The sequence below is a fragment of the Phoxinus phoxinus genome (genome assembly GCF_949152265.1).
Source record: "Phoxinus phoxinus genome assembly, chromosome: 15".
In the NCBI taxonomy this organism is placed as follows: Eukaryota; Metazoa; Chordata; class Actinopteri; order Cypriniformes; family Leuciscidae; genus Phoxinus; species Phoxinus phoxinus.
Genome location: NC_136890.1, coordinates 265,001 through 282,500, shown reverse-complemented (window position 1 = coordinate 282,500; position 17,500 = coordinate 265,001). Strand labels below are relative to the sequence as shown.

The following is a 17,500-nucleotide window of genomic DNA, read 5'->3' as shown; positions in this document are numbered from 1 at the left end:
GGCGAATCATATGGCGAATCATATGGCGAATCATATGGCGAATCATATGGCGAATCATATGGCGAATCATAAGGCGAATCATATGGCGAATCATATGGCGAATCATATGGCGAATCATATGGCGAATCTTTTCTGCCAGATCTCTTCTGGCGAGCTCTGCACTCGGATCGGCGGGCTGTGCCCTGATTGGCTCGCGCAGTTACGCTGCTCCGCTATAGGTTCGTGCCGCTCCCACTCTGCACTCGGAGAAAAAGGAGTTTTCCCCATCGCGTCTAGCAGACGCAATACTCCGCTATACTCTGCTAAAAAATCTCAGGGATCGGAGGTTACATTAGTAACCGAGTCGTTTTTGTCTGTCTCAGTTTCTTCATGTAAATCCCAGGCAGACTCGATGATGGTGAGATCAGACCGGCTGCTGTCAGACTCCTTGTAAATACAGGGAATATCACTGGATTATTGCAATTAATAGCAAAAGGAATGTGTGTAAATGTAAACTGATATGTCCTACTGACATACTACTACAAGAGATATAAATAACTGGCTCAAAACCAATTGTTGGGGTGAAAATACTAACGTTTCTAAGACTTTTGCACAGTACTGTATGTTTACAGTAAATGTATATTGCCATTGTTTTGTGAAGGTTAGAATGTGGATTTAGGGGCTCAGTGTTGAGTTTACATGTGCAGTTTTTACATTCTCTCTCAGGAGTCCTGCAGCCCAAGAGAAGCCCCAAAGTGCTGGTAAGAGCATCTCTTTTATTTCTCAGCTACACATCAGCCAATGTCTTTACAGGGTTGGAAGTAACGGAATACATGTAACGGCGTTACGTAATCAGGATAAAAAAATCTGGCAACTAATTTGTTAAAGTTTTGCCAAAACAGAAAGTAATCAGATTACAGTTACATGTAGTAAAAAATGGTAATAATGTCATGATTACAATGGTTTCACTTAAAAGTAAATAAAATAGTATTTTAAAGCTGAAGTCGGCAAGATTTTTTTAACACTAAAAAAATTTCGACACTATGCTCCGACAGAAACACAAATTTAAAAACATGTATTAATTATTATAATCAGAATAAACAATTCTTCCACCAAATTTGGAATTTCATCAGGAATTATTTTTTTATTTTTTTATATATTGCCATGTTTCAACCAAACAAGGTCTTGAATCAGGCCTGACGAAGACCTTGTTTGGTCAGATATTGCAATAATCAATATCATCCAAGGGGAATGACATTATAAATATCTAGTAAAAATGACTGGGAAGTGCATGAATGATGTCAGCTTTGTGGACAGTCAACCAAGGGAGGAAGGGTTTGCTAAAAGAATAAAAAAAACGGAGAAATCTTTGCCTTTAACAAAATGCTTTTTTCATCAATAACATCTCCCGTCTGTCAGAAAGCTTCAGAAGTCTAATTCTATGGTAGTGTGTGAAACTTGGCAGTTTCCTGTATGTTAATTGTTGCCAGTTTAGAGCTTTTGAGTCAAAGATAACAGACGCTTGAACATTCAGCCTTTTGTGCTCCCCTTTAGAAAAGAAAACGGTTAGAAATGACATGTGGTGGAATATGGCAGATAGTTATTTGTGTGTTTGCTTTGTGTGTCAGCAGCTGGAGCGTAAGGACAGTCAGGGCAGCTCTCAGCACAGCGTCTGCAGTCACCGCAGCGCTCACACAGACTCGCCCGCACGCCTGCTGCCCTCCTCTGCCCCGGGAGCCCCAGGACCCCCTCCACCCGTCCCGCCTCCGCCCACCCAGCCACTGCCCGTCCTGCCGCCCTTCGACCCCCCTGCTGCCAACGGGACTCTGCAGAAAAAGCCGGACCCCTTCAGGATCTGGGCGCAGTCCAGGAGCATGTATGAGAGCCGCTGTGAGTGACCGTACTGACCACACACCTGTAGACTGACCGCAAACCTGTAGACTGACCACACACCTGTAGACACACCTGTAGACTGACCGCACACCTGTAGACTGACCACACACATGTAGACTGACCACACACATGTAGACTGACCGCACACCTGTAGACTGACCGCACACCTGTAGACTGACCACACACCTGTAGACTGACCGCACACCTGTAGACTGACCACACACCTGTAGACTGACCACACACATGTAGACTGACCGCACACCTGTAGACACACCTGTAGACTGACCGCACACCTGTAGACACACCTGTAGACTGACCACACACCTGAAGACTGACCGCACATCTGTAGACTGACCACACACCTGTAGACTGACCTCACACCTGTAGACTGACCTCACACCTGTAGACTGACCACACACCTGAAGACTGACCGCACACCTGTAGACTGACCACACACCTGAAGACTGACCGCACACCTGTAGACTGACCGCACACCTGTAGACACACCTGTAGACTGACCGCACACATGTAGACTGACCACACACATGTAGACTGACCGCACACCTGTAGACTGACCACACACCTGAAGACTGACCGCACACCTGTAGACTGACCGCACACCTGTAGACACACCTGTAGACTGACCACACACATGTAGACTGACCACACACATGTAGACTGACCGCACACCTGTAGACTGACCACACACCTGTAGACTGACCGCACACCTGTAGACTGACCACACACCTGTAGACTGACCACACACCTGTAGACTGACCACACACCTGAAGACTGACCGCACACCTGTAGACTGACCGCACACCTGTAAACACACCTGTAGACACACCTGTAGACTGACCGCACACCTGTAGACTGACCGCACACCTGTAGACTGACCGCACACCTGTAGACACACCTGTAGACTGACCACACACCTGAAGACTGACCGCAGACCTGTAGACACACCTGTAGACTGACCACACCCCTGTAGACTGACCACACCCCTGTAGACTGACCGCACACCTGTAGACTGACCACACACCTGTAGACTGACCACACCCCTGTAGACTGACCGCAGACCTGTAGACACACCTGTAGACTGACCGCACACCTGTAGACTGACCACACAATGACATTTTTGCTCGTACTGTTCCTTGGTATAATGACAAGCTGCGCTCTAAGAAGGTAGTTCGCACTCGCACTGCGTCCTGACACACGTTTGGGGAACGCCTCAGCGTGACTGATGACTGAAGTACTGTATAATCACGGCAATCGTCTAACCTGTAGACTGACCGCACACCTGTAGACTGACCGCACACCTGTAGACTGACCGCACACCTGTAGACACACCTGTAGACTGACCGCACACCTGTAGACTGACCGCACACCTGTAGACACACCTGTAGACACAACAGTAGACTGACCACACACCTGTAGACTGACCGCACACCTGTAGACTGACCGCACACCTGTAGACACACCTGTAGACTGACCACACACCTGTAGACACACCTGTAGACTGACCACACACCTGTAGACTGACCGCACACCTGTAGACACACCTGTAGACACACCAGTAGACTGACCACACACCTGTAGACTGACCGCACACCTGTAGACTGACCACACACCTGTAGACACACCTGTAGACTGACCACACACCTGTAGACTGACCGCACACCTGTAGACTGACCACACACCTGTAGACTGACCACACACCTGTAGACACACCTGTAGAGTGACCGCAGACCTGTAGTCACACCTGTAGACTGACCTCACACCTGTAGACTGACCACACACATGAAGAGTGACCACACACCTGTAGACTGACCGCACACCTGTAGACTGACCACACACCTGAAGACTGACCTCACACCTGTAGACACACCTGTAGACTGACCACACACCTGTAGACTGACCGCACACCTGTAGACTGACCGCACACCTGTAGACTGACCACACACCTGTAGACTGACCACACACCTGTAGACACACCTGTAGACTGACCACACACCTGTAGACTGACCGCACACCTGTAGACTGACCACACACCTGTAGACTGACCACACACCTGTAGACACACCTGTAGAGTGACCGCAGACCTGTAGTCACACCTGTAGACTGACCTCACACCTGTAGACACACCTGTAGACTGACCACACACCTGTAGACTGACCACACACATGAAGAGTGACCACACACCTGTAGACTGACCGCACACCTGTAGACTGACCACACACCTGTAGATACACCTGTAGACTGACCTCACACCTGTAGACACACCTGTAGACTGACCTCTCACCTGTAGACTGACCGCACACCTGTAGACTGACCACACACCTGTAGACTGACCGCAGACCTGTAAACTGACCGCACACCTGTAGACTGACCACACATCTGTAGATACACCTGTAGACTGACCGCACACCTGTAGACTGACCGCAGACCTGTAAACTGACCGCACACCTGTAGACTGACCACACATCTGTAGATACACCTGTAGACTGACCGCACACCTGTAGACACACCTGTAGACTGACCGCACACCTGTAGACTGACCACACAATGACATTTTTGCTCGTATTGTTCCTTGGTATAATGACAAGCTGCGCTCTAAGAAGGTAGTTCGCACTCGCACTGCGTCCTGACACACGTTTGGGGAACGCCTCAGCGTGACTGATGACTGAAGTACTGTATAATCACAGCAATCGTATTGGCCGGCGACAGCCATGACGTCACCGCTAGTGCGACCAGGAAGTATAAGAGGGCGCCTAGAGAACATGTCATCCTATTTTCATCTTCAGGTACTGTTTGCTAGTACTGTGTAAGTAAGTTATTTTATCATGCCAAGCGACAAGCGTTTCAAGTGTGCCGACCCATCTAAGAGATATCTTACACCTGGTGACACTCATGACCTGTGCAGGTTTTGTTTGGGTGAGGAGCACACACGCTCAGTCCTTGAGGGGAAGCTGCTCATGGAAGACTCGACGAGCGCTTCCTCGCTGGCCACAATACCAGCTCCAGTGACCCTTCCACTCCATCTCTCCTCCATCTCTACGCTGAGGTTGAGAAGGCATGAAAGAACCCGTCCTACTCTCACATTCACCGGTTCCTTCATTCCAACTATGCGAATGTGGAGGGAATGCGAGAACATGGGTATTTGTCAATGCCCCCCATTGAAGAGACATTCGCGAGCTATCTCTCGCTGGGGGAGACATCAACACTGAGAGCTCTGGCCCTCCCATCTAAACCACTAAAGACCACATCCCGTTTAAAAGGCAGGGCATATGTGGCGGCGGGCATACCTCCGCCGCGGTCGGCCTATCGATGAGCCTATGGTGGCCATGGAGAGGCATCTGTGGCTGAACTTGGCGAGCATCGGGGAGAAAGAGAGGTCCTTTCTCCTCGATGCCCCAGTCTTGCCCTCTGAACTTTTCGGGACCTCCGTTGAGACAGTGGTTCAGGGAAGCGAAGGCGCGCTCGGCTGCATGTAGATCATTTATACCGCGCCGGTCCGAGTCCACACCCAGACAGCATGGGGGCCCGAAGGTGTGGCCAGAGGGACTCCGTCGCCGCTCGTGCCCCTCCTCCCACTAGGACCAGGTATCTGAGACGGCACGAGTCAAGGAGGCAGGGTGTCAGGGAAGTAGCCCAGACCAGTAATGAGCGTCCTGGCACGGGCAGAGGCAAATAAATCACCTCCTTTCCTGTGCCTACCCTCCTCTTTCCGCCTTCATGACATTGTTTCCAAAAACAAAACAAAAAATGTAGATTGTACTCCCCTCGGTTAAGAGGGTATTTTTACAGAGTGCTCCGTTTCACCGATAGCCACCGGGTAAGCCCAGTACTCCCCTTGTTTGAAAGGGTCATTATGCAGAGTACTTCACCTCTGGTTGAATCATAGCAGGCCTTCACAGAGTTCGGGCCTCTATACTCCCAGCAGGCAGGACATGTTATTTGAGCCTAGCTGTCATCAAACCTCCTCTTCTTCAAGAGTCATCCTGCTGAGGCCTCCATGCAAACGGAGTTCGAGGAAGGACCCTCCAATACAAAGAGCTGTTTTTTATGGCGCTCGCTCCCTGAGCTCTGCATTGTGTATCTGAGCTAAGCTATTTTTACACACTGTGAGAAAAGGCTCTAGAAACCACATTGGTGTGAGTATGTCAGGCCTTTCTTCCTTAAAGTCCCACTCCGATCATATTTTGAGCTATTTTTAAACATTCCCAGTGGTCTTTAAATTATGATTATGCCATTTTTAGCCAAAATCTCAAAACCTGTGCCGTTTTCTGGGACTTCGCTTCAGCAGAGCGGCAGTAGCTCATTAGCAATTCGCCTCTGCGTTGTGGGCGGAGCCGTTGGCACGGAGAAGCATTACAGTATTATATATATACACGTTAATTATTATTATCCGAAGTTAATCAAAGTTATCACCGATCATTATTTCACTCCGAGACGTCGCGGTAAACAACAGCTCGACTTCGTCTCAATATTTCATCCCTCCCACAGTGATCAATCAGCTCAGGACATATTTAGTATCAGTGGATTGCTCGGAATTTCGGGATTATTATGGTGCTAATGTCACCGCTATATCTGAAAAACTGACTGACTCTCTCACGAGTGATGGGCTTGACACACGAGAGGACAAACGACTGCAACAGGCGAAACTCGTCGCCACCCGGCGTGTACTTGGACGAGCACGGAATTTCACATGCACGAATGTCGCCTGTTGCTTGGCTGGAGGAGGCTGGCTGCCCTCTCTCTTTATGTAATGATGTAATTACTGACGGGATCAGTCTGTGCTCTCCAAACTTTAGTTTTGACGATTGATAGACGGTGAAAAGTGACTTATTTGTTACAGTATGTGTTCCAATTTGAGTATGAGCTCGTGGCCCCGCCCAGTGGAGTCACTACGTCATAACTCCAGACTATTTTAAACGGCATTTTAGCGTCTGCTACTGATTCACAGACATTTGAATGTAGAAATACTCAGAAATACAACTTTGAGCTTATTTTTCTCAAGATATGTCCTCTAACATCAGAAAAATGCCACAAGAACATGTTTACACCTAGAAAAACATGATTTTCATCGGAGTGGGTCTTTAAAAGAGTCGCCATGCTGAGTCCTCCATCCTCCAGAGTTCCATGCAAATATAATGTTCTTCGCATAAGAAAGAGGTCTCTCTCTCGTGGTATCAGAGAGTTGTTTATGCTCTTCGCTTCTTGAGCTCTGTGCCACCCATGTCTGAGCTTAGTAGGTTGTGACAGTATGGCAGGCCTCCTCTTCCTTAAAAGAGTCATCCTGTGAGGCCTCCATGCAAACAGCCTTGGCAGGTAGAGCTAGAAAAGAGGTCTCTTCTCATAATAGTGAGCTGTTCCTAGACCCTTTGCTCTGTGCTGGGTATTTCTAAGCTTAGCTGTGGTCTATGACCACATGGTATGAGGAAAACACTAGTCATCCTCTGGTGTGAGTATGGGAGGCCTCTTCCTTTAAAATATTCATCCTGCTGAGGCCTCCATGCAAACAGCTTGCAGGTAGAGCTAGAGAAGGGCCCTCTCCATTACTGGTCCCCCTGAAAGTAGCAGGCTAGGGCCCATAGGGTCTGGGTCATACTCCCTAAAAGTAACCCCCCTCTAAGTTGGGTTGTGGTGTCCAGGCTTTTGGGGCTGGCTTTGGGTCAAGCCCTTCGTGTAAAACCACAAGAATGCTTCCTAATTAAGCATGAAGCTCGGGCAGTGGCTGTAGGGGGTAGTGCTACTTTTAATTTAACATTTACATCCCCTCAGCATGGCAGCATGGGTATTTCGTTCCCCAGATGTGTCTCAGGACACATTGCGAGTTCCCTTTCGAAAGAGAACATTTCGGGTTACGACTGTAACCCTTGTTCCCTGATAACAGGGACAGAGACACTGCGTCATTCGCCATGCCTCTGGGCTGCCTACACAGTCCCTTCAGACGAAGAAGAGGATTACATGTTCTCTAGGCGCCCTCTTATACTTCCTGGTTGCACTAGCGGTGACGTCATGGCTGTCACCGTCCAATAGTATTGCCGTGATTATACAGTACTTCAGTCATCAGTCATGCTGAGGCGTTCCCCAAACGTGTCTCAGGAGTCAGTGTCTCGTTACCTGTTCTCAGGGAACAAGGGTTACAGTCGTAATCCGAGACGGTTGTTGTACAGACTCCTCAAAGTTAACGTTGGCAACTCTATGCCTGTTTCAAATCAGTTGTGTAATAATTTTCTTCATTTTTTAAGTTCTACAATTGACAATGTCTATACTCTAATTCATGCTACACCAGTTTCCTCTTCAACACTGCTTGCCTAGTTTCTCTGGCACATCTTTAACTAATTTCTCTCAAATTGAGTTGCTTACTAGAGAGGTATGGCGTATGAAAGCTACAACTTGCATACTCGATCGGTAAATCAAGCCGATAGTTGGTTCTGCCTATTTAATTAGTAATTTAACATTGGGATATAGGAAAGTATTAAAAAAAAAGGTGAATTGCATTGAAAAATATTGCTGTTAAAAGATCTTTGTCTTTTGTCACGTGTACAGTATTTATTATAAACCAGTTCTCAGGGTTACACAGGGTGTATTAGAAGAGCAGGAGTCAGTGATGAGAGATCTGGCAGTAAACTAAAGCTCATCATGTCTCGTATGAGTCTGTGGCGTCTGAAGAGAGAGCAGCTGTACCTGAGGAGATGTCCGTGTGTGCTCCGGCCTTCCCGTGCCAGACTCCAGTGCCAGATCCCAGTGCCAGATCCCAGTCAGGCCTGTTAAACACTCCACACGGAGCAGCTCGGCTCATCCAGACCTTTTAAACAAGCAGCGTGTCCGGCAGGGCAGATAAACGCTTCATGTTGACATGATGCTGTTCTCTGTAGGGAAGCAGACGTCTGACCGGCCGAGGCTTAGTCTGACCGTGAATCCTTATCCTTCTGCATTCCTTCTTTTCATCATGCATATATGCATGTGTATCAACTACTAACACCAGCAGTGAAATATACACATGCTTTCTGATGGTAGAAGACCTGTAGACTGTTTTAGAGACGTTTACAGTTTGGTTGCAATATTTATGCCTGGCAGTCAGTGAATCTTTTTTATAATATTTACATGGAGTGTTTGTGTTAGGGTTTGGTTTTCATTCATAAAATCCCAAATGAAAAGAGAAAATACATGTGACAAAGTAAAGAGTTTTAAAGTAATTTATCAAACTGGGTAACCCGCTGGGTTATTTAGCATATAAATCAATCAAAATAACTATATTGTGATAGACTTGTATATATTTATACTGCACACCTCTAATTTCTTGCAAAGAAACTGATTTATTTTTTCTTTTTGTCCAGTGCCAGACTCTCAAGAACAAGACATTTTCCTTTGGAGGAAAGACACAGGCTTTGGCTTCCGGATCCTGGGCGGAAATGAACCCGGAGAACCGGTGAGTCTGATGATAACATCCACACAAATAAACATGCATTGCGTTGAGTTATAGAGCTAGAAATCATGTATCTTCCTCGCCAGATAGAGCTTAAACAATACAGCATGATTCTTTATGGTGACTATAGATAAGTACAAATATGAATTTCTAACTTGCATGAACACAGAAAACAGAATATATTGCTCCTTGCATGAATAAACAGGGTAAACTGAGTATTTCTTTCATTTACTCTTTATTGGTGAATTTTAGTGTTAAAATATTGGTGATGCTATCAGTACCTGTCACTTCCTGATCTATAATTTTCATTTACAATAATCAATACAAATATTTGATATCAGAATCTTAATTTCCCAGTGATACTGGAAGTCTGTCCCAGTCAACCCAGGACAATAATGGTGTAAAATAACTATAATAATATTCTGCTACATACAATCATAAGCAGGGGTGCACATAACTGGTACGCAGGTACGCATGCGCGACAAAAATCAGGAATGCGTAATGCCACTTGTGTTACTACGCGCCTTTGCGTACTGTCGCCAAAATGCAACCTAGGCAGTGTTAATTAATTTTTTTCACAGATGAAAACGAGACGATAACTAAATAAAAACCTTGTTTTAAATGACGACCACTATGACGAATAAAAACTAGACGGAAATGTAAGGGAGGGACGATTGGGGTGATCCAGTCAGAACTGATTTGCGTTTGTGGAAGATGCGCACATTTGAATTGTAACGTGCTGATCTACCGAGTCGGCATGCGCTTCATGCATGTCTCAAATCGTTAAAAAATGTAAATGTCTGGGAGAAAGAGAAGAGCAGACATGGATAGATCTGAATAAGAGTGACGACGCGAAAGACAGCTTTATGCGGTATGTTTTTCTGTGCGAACACACACACACACACACACACACACACACACACACACGACCCGAAGCGTGCAGCCCCGCACATAGACACAGCGCGCTGCGCGCAAGGACTGAATTGAGCTCTCTTTCGCGTCTGAATGGACAAATACACACAACATTGTGTCTAAATGTCCGTTTTGGAGAGTATTCACGTAAACACAGTCGGTTATGTCTTTACAGAACGTACCGTGCATCAGTGCAATTGGATCTGCACACTCTTAAAGTGACAGTGCGTAATAAACCTAATACCTTCTGTACACTTAATATTGATCAAACAACAAAATAAAAAGAGAAAATTCACTGCTCTTTAATATCTTTAATAAGGATTAATTATATTTAATTTATACAAATAAATATATCTGAACAATCAAATAACACTTCAAATAAATTTTTTCCAAAGGTGTTTTCTTTCATTTTAGGTCGTTCTTTTCACGCTGATGTAAATTTAAGTGTTTGTTTATTTTTTTTTTATAAGTTTGGTTTTAGTTAGTTATTTTATGCTATAAAAATGGAAATGTGACGTCATGATTGACAGCTGTGGCCACGCTACATATGGGGTGAGTACCAAACACCATCTCCTGGTACTCACCTGAGTAACTCACTGAAAAAGTTATGTGCACCCCTGATCATAAGCACAGCTGATTTGACTCATAATGGTCTGATAGTTTAATTGGAATCCCGTCTGAGGACATGATCCAGAATTTCCAGCAGGTGGTGTGTGTCGAGCTGCGGTGTGTGACTGTGACGTGTGTGTGTGTGCTCCAGATCTACATAGGGCACATCGTGAAGTTCGGCGCAGCGGACGAGGACGGCCGGCTGCGGTCCGGAGACGAGCTCATCTGTGTGGACGGAACCGCTGTGGTGGGCAAATCTCATCAGCTGGTGGTGCAGCTCATGCAGCAGGCGGCCAAACAGGGGCACGTCAACCTGAGCGTGCGACGAAAGACCACTTACACAGGTGAAGCTCTCACACACACTCACATCACACACTCCTCCAGCTGAGGAACCATCCTTTATTGATTAATCACTGTGGCCCATTCAGACGCTCACTGTTTCGCAGGGTACCTGCACCACTGCGGGTGCGACGTTGGTCCCCTGTCTCGGTGCCTGGAAGCCTGGCTAGCGCTTCCCAGCCCGTCCAGCTGGCTCATCCGTCCCATCAGCCTCGGCTATGCGATTCAGTTCGCCCAGCATTCCCCGGCCATCAGGGGCACCCGTGTACTGGCGAACGGTGCTCCTGTGCTTCAGGTGGAAATCGTAGTCCTACTGGTGAAGGACGTGATAGAGTTGGCCCCTCCAGCCAATATGAAGACTGTCTTCTACAGCCCGTACTTCATTGTACCCAAGAAAGGGGGGGGGGGGGTGTCCATCACCCTGCACTGTCGCCAAACCCTCAGCCCATGGTCAGACCCTTCGTTTATACGGGCTGTTGTCCCCCTACAAGTGTCCAGGCATGCTGTTGTCTTCATGGATGCCTCTGCCACCGGCTGGGGGGCCACGTACAACGGGCATGCTGTGGGCGGGGCCTCAACTGCATTGGCACATCAACTGCCTCGAGTTGTTAGCAGTACGTCTTGCGCTGGGCCGCCTCAAAACACCGCTACGAGGCAAAAAATGCACTGATCCATGTGGACAGCACAGTGACCATGACGTACATCAACCGTCAGGGTGGTCTACACTCCCGCCGCATTTCGCAACTCGCCCGCCATCTCCTCCTATTGAGTCAGAAGCATTTGAGGTCATGCCATTCACATTCCGGGCCTGCTTAACCGTGCAGCCCGACGGGCTCTCACGACACAGGTGCTGCCGGGAGAGTGGAGACTCCATCCCCAGGTGATCCAGCTGCTTTGGAGGCGCTTCGGAACCGCATAGGTAGATCTGTTTGCCTCCCCGAACTCGTCCCACTGCCAGTTGTTCTACTCCCTGACTGAGGGCACCCTCGGCACGGATGCTCTGGCACACAGCTGGCCCCGGGACCTACGCAAGTATGTGTTTACCCCAGTGAGCCTTCTTGTACAGACTTTATGTAAAGTCAGGGAGGATGAGGAGCAGGTCTTGCTCGTTGCCCTGAATTGGCCCAACCGAACCTGGTTCCCGGAACTAGTGCTCCTCTCGACAACCCCTCCCTGGCCCATTCCTCTGAGAGGGGACCTGCTCTCTCAGAGACGGGGCACCCTATGGCACCCGCACACTCTATGGGGCGCCTCTATGCACTGAAGTGGAACCTGTTCATTGAGTGATGTTCTTCTCACCAGGAGAACCCCCGAACTTGCTCGATTAGGGCAATGCTTTCCTTCCTGCAAGCTGGACTGGAGCGAAGGCTGTCTCCCTCCACCCTTATAATGTATGTTGCCACTATCGCCGCACATCACGATGCAGTTGAGGTAAGTCGCAGGGGAAGCACGACCCGGTCGTCAGGTTCCTGAGGGGGGTGGGGTGACTAAATCCGCATCACCCTCACTCGATACCCTCTTGGGACTTATCTCTGGTGCTTACCGCACAGCAGAGACCACATTTTGAGCCTTTGCAATCAGCAGAGTTAAGAATTCTGTACTGGAAGACACCTGCTTGCATTGGCCTCCATCAAGAGGGTAGGGGACCTGCATGCATTTCCGGTTGACAAATCGTGCCTAGAATTCGGCCCGGCCAACTCTCACGTTATCCTGACACCCCGGCACGGATTCGTACCCAAGGTTACCTCCACTCGCTTCGGGGATCAGCTGGTGAACCTGCAAGCGCTGCCCCCGGAGGAGGCGGACCCAGCCCTGGCTTTTCTCTGTCCTGCTCGCGCTCTGCGCCTATACGTGGACAGAACGCAAGCCTCAGGACCTTAGACCAGCTCTTCGCTTCTTCTTCTCTCCTCTTACCTAGTTTAATTTTACCTTTATTGTCATTGCATTGTATACAACGCAATTTGACATCTCTCATAGAAAACCGTATTCATGTTATCCAATAATAAAAATAATTTAAAAACAATAAAAATAGCTTAAAATTACTTGTGCATGTTGTTTAAGCAATGTCATACATGTCCATATAAATTAATTAAATTAAGGCAGCTGTGGGTGAATAAAAGCAGAATTCAGTTCAAAAATAGCTGTTGGGTAAAAACTGTTCCTAAATCTGGAGGTGCGAGTTTTTAAAGCTCTGTAGCGTCTTCCAGAAGGCATTAGTACAAACAGATCACGAGAAGGATGAGTACTGTCCTGGATGATGGTAGATGCTCTTCTGCGGCAGCGAAGCCTGTAGATCTCCTCAAGGGGGGGCAGTGGAAGTCCAATGATCTTTTGTGATGTTTTTATGACCCTCTGGAGTGCTGCTCTTTCAGTGTTTGGACAATTTCCGTACCAGACTGTGATGCAATATGTTAATATGCTCTCTACCGTGCAATGGTAGAAGGATTTCAATAGTCTGGCAGAGAGATTGGCCTTCTTCAAGGTTCTGAGGAAGTAAAGTCTCTGTTGGGCTTTTTTGACCAGTGCAATGGTGTTAATTGAGGTTCTGGCTGACGTGGAGGCCCAGGAATTTAAAGCTGGACACTCTCTCTACCTCCTCACCCCGTATTTCCAGTGGCTGGGGTATATAGAAGAGGAAGAATGCAGCATAGAGCCCCCTAGTGCATGGTAGTGGCATTACCCTTAAAAACCCCAGTAACCAAGTTCTGGGCGGATACAATGTGATCTTGTTATTACAGTAATTCCGACATGGCTTGAACGCAAAAACATGAACTTTTTTTCCTTTTGAGAGATATAATGCAAGAACATTTGAACCATAGTGTGTTGATTTTTCTAATATTAAATAGGATGTTTAAATGAATAAATAATAGTAAGTAAGTAGGTAACGTTCATCTATATAGCACCTTTCACAGACAAGGAAGTAAAAAATGTAAATAATAATAATGATAATATCAAAACAAATAAAATAACAGTTGTACAAATACCATCAAACACCATAGAAATGTAATAAACGCCAAACCATATTGTTAATTTAAAGCTTGTCCAAAAAGATGTGTCTTCAGGCGTTTTTAAAAGATTCCACAGAAGCCATAGTTTTTTCAATTTTAAAGGGAGAGAGTCCCAGAGCCTCGGGGCCCCGACACAGAAGCACGTCGCCTCTTGTCTTAAGACGCGTTCTGGGAATAGTTCAAAGGTCTTAGCCTGACGACCTCAGAGACCGACCAGGGGTTTAAGTTTATTTAATAATAAATACGATTTATTAAATTCGTCGTCGCTCCACCTGAAATAAATGGTCATCCGACCAACATTTTCTCCCCGAAGATTTGTTCGTCCCTGTCAGAAGCACTTCCTGTCTGAATAGGGCACTTCCTGTCTGAATAGGGCGTATTGAAAAAACTCCTGGTTTAGCTGATGGTTTCTCTGATGTTTCTCTGCTGGTTTCTCTGCTTTTCTCTGCTGGTTTTGTTATGAATCTTCAGGAACGAACCCAATAGCAGACAGTTTGCAGGACACACAGGTTTTATTAGTGACAAAAACAGAAAACAAAACCCACGAGGGGGCAAAACGAGACAGGGTAGACAACACTATACTAAGACTCAGACGATGTACTAACAACTAAGACAGGATCAAATACTTCTTTTAAGACAGGACTTTAAACACATTACTCACGGGTAGATTCACACCATGTATGACAATGAACCGGCACAGGACAGCAAACACAAGGGGATTAAAAAGGGAGAAACTAATGAGGGGAACAGGTGACACTGACTAGGTAATAATGACAAGACGAGGATAACAAGGGGGCGGGGTTACGTAACGAGACAACGCAAGCACACAGCCCAAACACAAGGCCATGTGCTTGCACACAAAACATGGCTCTGTCATGATCCTGCCTCAAGACTAGAGAAAAAATCAAGGACACGAGGGCAGAATCATGACAGAACCCCCACCTTAAGGAGCGGCTTCCAGACGCTCCTCAAGGGGACATCAAACACAGGACATGACAGACTGAGACATAGACACGAACCAACAAAACATGACAAATAACAACAACGGCAAACATGAAAAAACAATAACAGGATTGGGATGCAACAATAAAAATAACAAACACGGGAGGGGGGGCGGGGGAACAAGAGAGTTCATGGGGGATAGTCCAGGGTGGATGGGTGGACTGGGGGTCTTGGGTCTTCGGGCAGAGGGTTGAGGAATCCGGGGAGACTTGGGTGAAGAAACATGAGGTGAAGTCTTAGGGGAAACAGTCCGGGGTTGAACAGGGACAGGAAGTACAGTGGGCGGCGGAGCGGGAACCACGACAGGGGAAGCTGAGGGTGGCGAGACAAGAATCTTGACCGGGGAAACAGCGGGAAAAGGAACAGGACACATGACAGGGGTTGTAGCAGGCGGCTGTGGAGCGGGAACAGGGATTAGGCTCTGAGAAGCAGCTTCAGAACCAGTGCCGCCCGAAGTGGACTCAGAATCTACGCTCCTCATCTCCAATTCGGTAAACGCTGCTGACTCTGGAACAGCGCTTCCAGCCGCAGACTCGGGAACAGCGCTAGGAGACACAGTGGGCTCGGGACTAGAAGACATGACAGGTTTGACAGGCACTTCAAGGATCTTGACAAGACTAGTAAGATAGTCGGCTAGAGTCTCAGCGGCAACGACAACAGGCATCCTCTTACGGGCTAAAACCGATTGCAGGACTGCTTCTGCAGCTTGATCGGCCGCAGCTCTCACAGCAGCTGACTCAGTAACCGAGCTACCAGCAGCTGGCTTGGGATCAGCACTCTCTGCAGCTGGCTTGGGATCCGCATCTGCGCTCTCAGCAGCTGGCTTGGGATCAGCACTCTCTGCAGCTGGCTTGGGATCAGCACTCACTGTACCTGGCTTGGGATCAGCACTCTCTGCAGCTGGCTTGGGATCAGCACTCACTGTAGCTGGCTTGGGATCAGCACTCTCTGCAGCTGGCTTGGGATCAGCACTCTCTGCAGCTGGCTTGGGATCAGCACTCACTGTAGCTGGCTTGGGATCAGCACTCTCTGCAGCTGGCTTGGGATCAGCACTCACTGTAGCTGGCTTGGGATCAGCACTCACTGTAGCTGGCTTGGGATCAGCACTCACTGCTGCAGCGGGCTCTACCCCAGGCAGAGACGAAGGACAGGGGGCTCCCTTCCTCCTCCTCTTTCTCCTAGGTCGCAGTGCAGAGACCGTAGTTGAACTAGTAACCGGTCTGAGAAGCTCCGCGGGGATCGTAACTGGTGCTGGAAGGACAGTCTCAGGCAGCGTTGACTCTGTCGAGGAAGATTCTGAAGGAGAATCCCATGAAACCCGTCTCCCTCGTTTGCCACGGAGATCAGCGGGTGTGGATGAAAACTCGGGAGAAGAAACAGAAAGAGCCTGATCCCCATGAGTGACGACAGCTAGGACTCGACCCTCCGGGACCACTGGAAGCATGGCAGATGAAAACCTCGTGGGATCCTTTGGCTCTCTCCGAGATAAGCAATCCACCACTGCTCGAAATGGGCGAAGAGTCAGCTCCTCTCGTTCAGACAGAGGAGGAGGAGAATTGAGACCGGCGATGAAATAGCGAGAAACCAGGACCTCAGGCAGGAAGAATCTCTTCTCTTCCACAACTTGGGCATACCTCTTCAGGGACAACTCACCCTGGGGAGGGAATGGAAGTCTTCCATTTCTACTGTCAGCGATGGCTGACTGCCACCATAGTTCTTGGTTAGTCGACTGTGGTTTAGCGGGAGAAGACCTACAGTCTGCTGGGTTCTTCTTTGGCCGGTTCATTCTGTTATGAATCTTCAGGAACGAACCCAATAGCAGACAGTTTGCAGGACACACAGGTTTTATTAGTGACAAAAACAGAAAACAAAACCCACGAGGGGGCAAAACGAGACAGGGTAGACAACACTATACTAAGACTCAGACGATGTACTAACAACTAAGACAGGATCAAATACTTCTTTTAAGACAGGACTTTAAACACATTACTCACGGGTAGATTCACACCATGTATGACAATGAACCGGCACAGGACAGCAAACACAAGGGGATTAAAAAGGGAGAAAATAATGAGGGGAACAGGTGACACTGACTAGGTAATAATGACAAGACGAGGATAACAAGGGGGCGGGGTTACGTAACGAGACAACGCAAGCACACAGCCCAAACACAAGGCCATGTGCTTGCACACAAAACATGGCTCTGTCATGATCCTGCCTCAAGACTAGAGAAAAAATCAAGGACACGAGGGCAGAATCATGACAGGTTTCTCTGCTGGTTTCTCTGATGGTTTCTCTGCTGGTTTCTCTGATGTTTCTCTGC

The 17,500-nt window shown here is 47.7% G+C and overlaps 1 protein-coding gene across 7 annotated transcripts in view; it reads left to right on the top strand.

The window, feature by feature from the left end:
- The window catches only part of magi1a (membrane associated guanylate kinase, WW and PDZ domain containing 1a), a gene marked incomplete at its 3' end in the record, with an annotated part of 120,153 nt that overhangs the window by 66,520 nt on the left and 36,133 nt on the right, over window positions 1-17,500 (top strand). For 5 of the 7 annotated variants that reach the window (XM_079638145.1, XM_079638146.1, XM_079638142.1 and 2 more), the window contains 4 exons: window positions 706-740; window positions 1,608-1,869; window positions 9,219-9,310; window positions 10,980-11,172. In XM_079638145.1, the coding sequence (XP_079494271.1) occupies window positions 706-740; window positions 1,608-1,869; window positions 9,219-9,310; window positions 10,980-11,172 (582 nt within the window). The remainder of the gene's footprint in view (window positions 1-705; window positions 741-1,607; window positions 1,870-9,218; window positions 9,311-10,979; window positions 11,173-17,500) is intronic. The other 2 variants (XM_079638144.1, XM_079638148.1) reach the window with 1 other exon arrangement.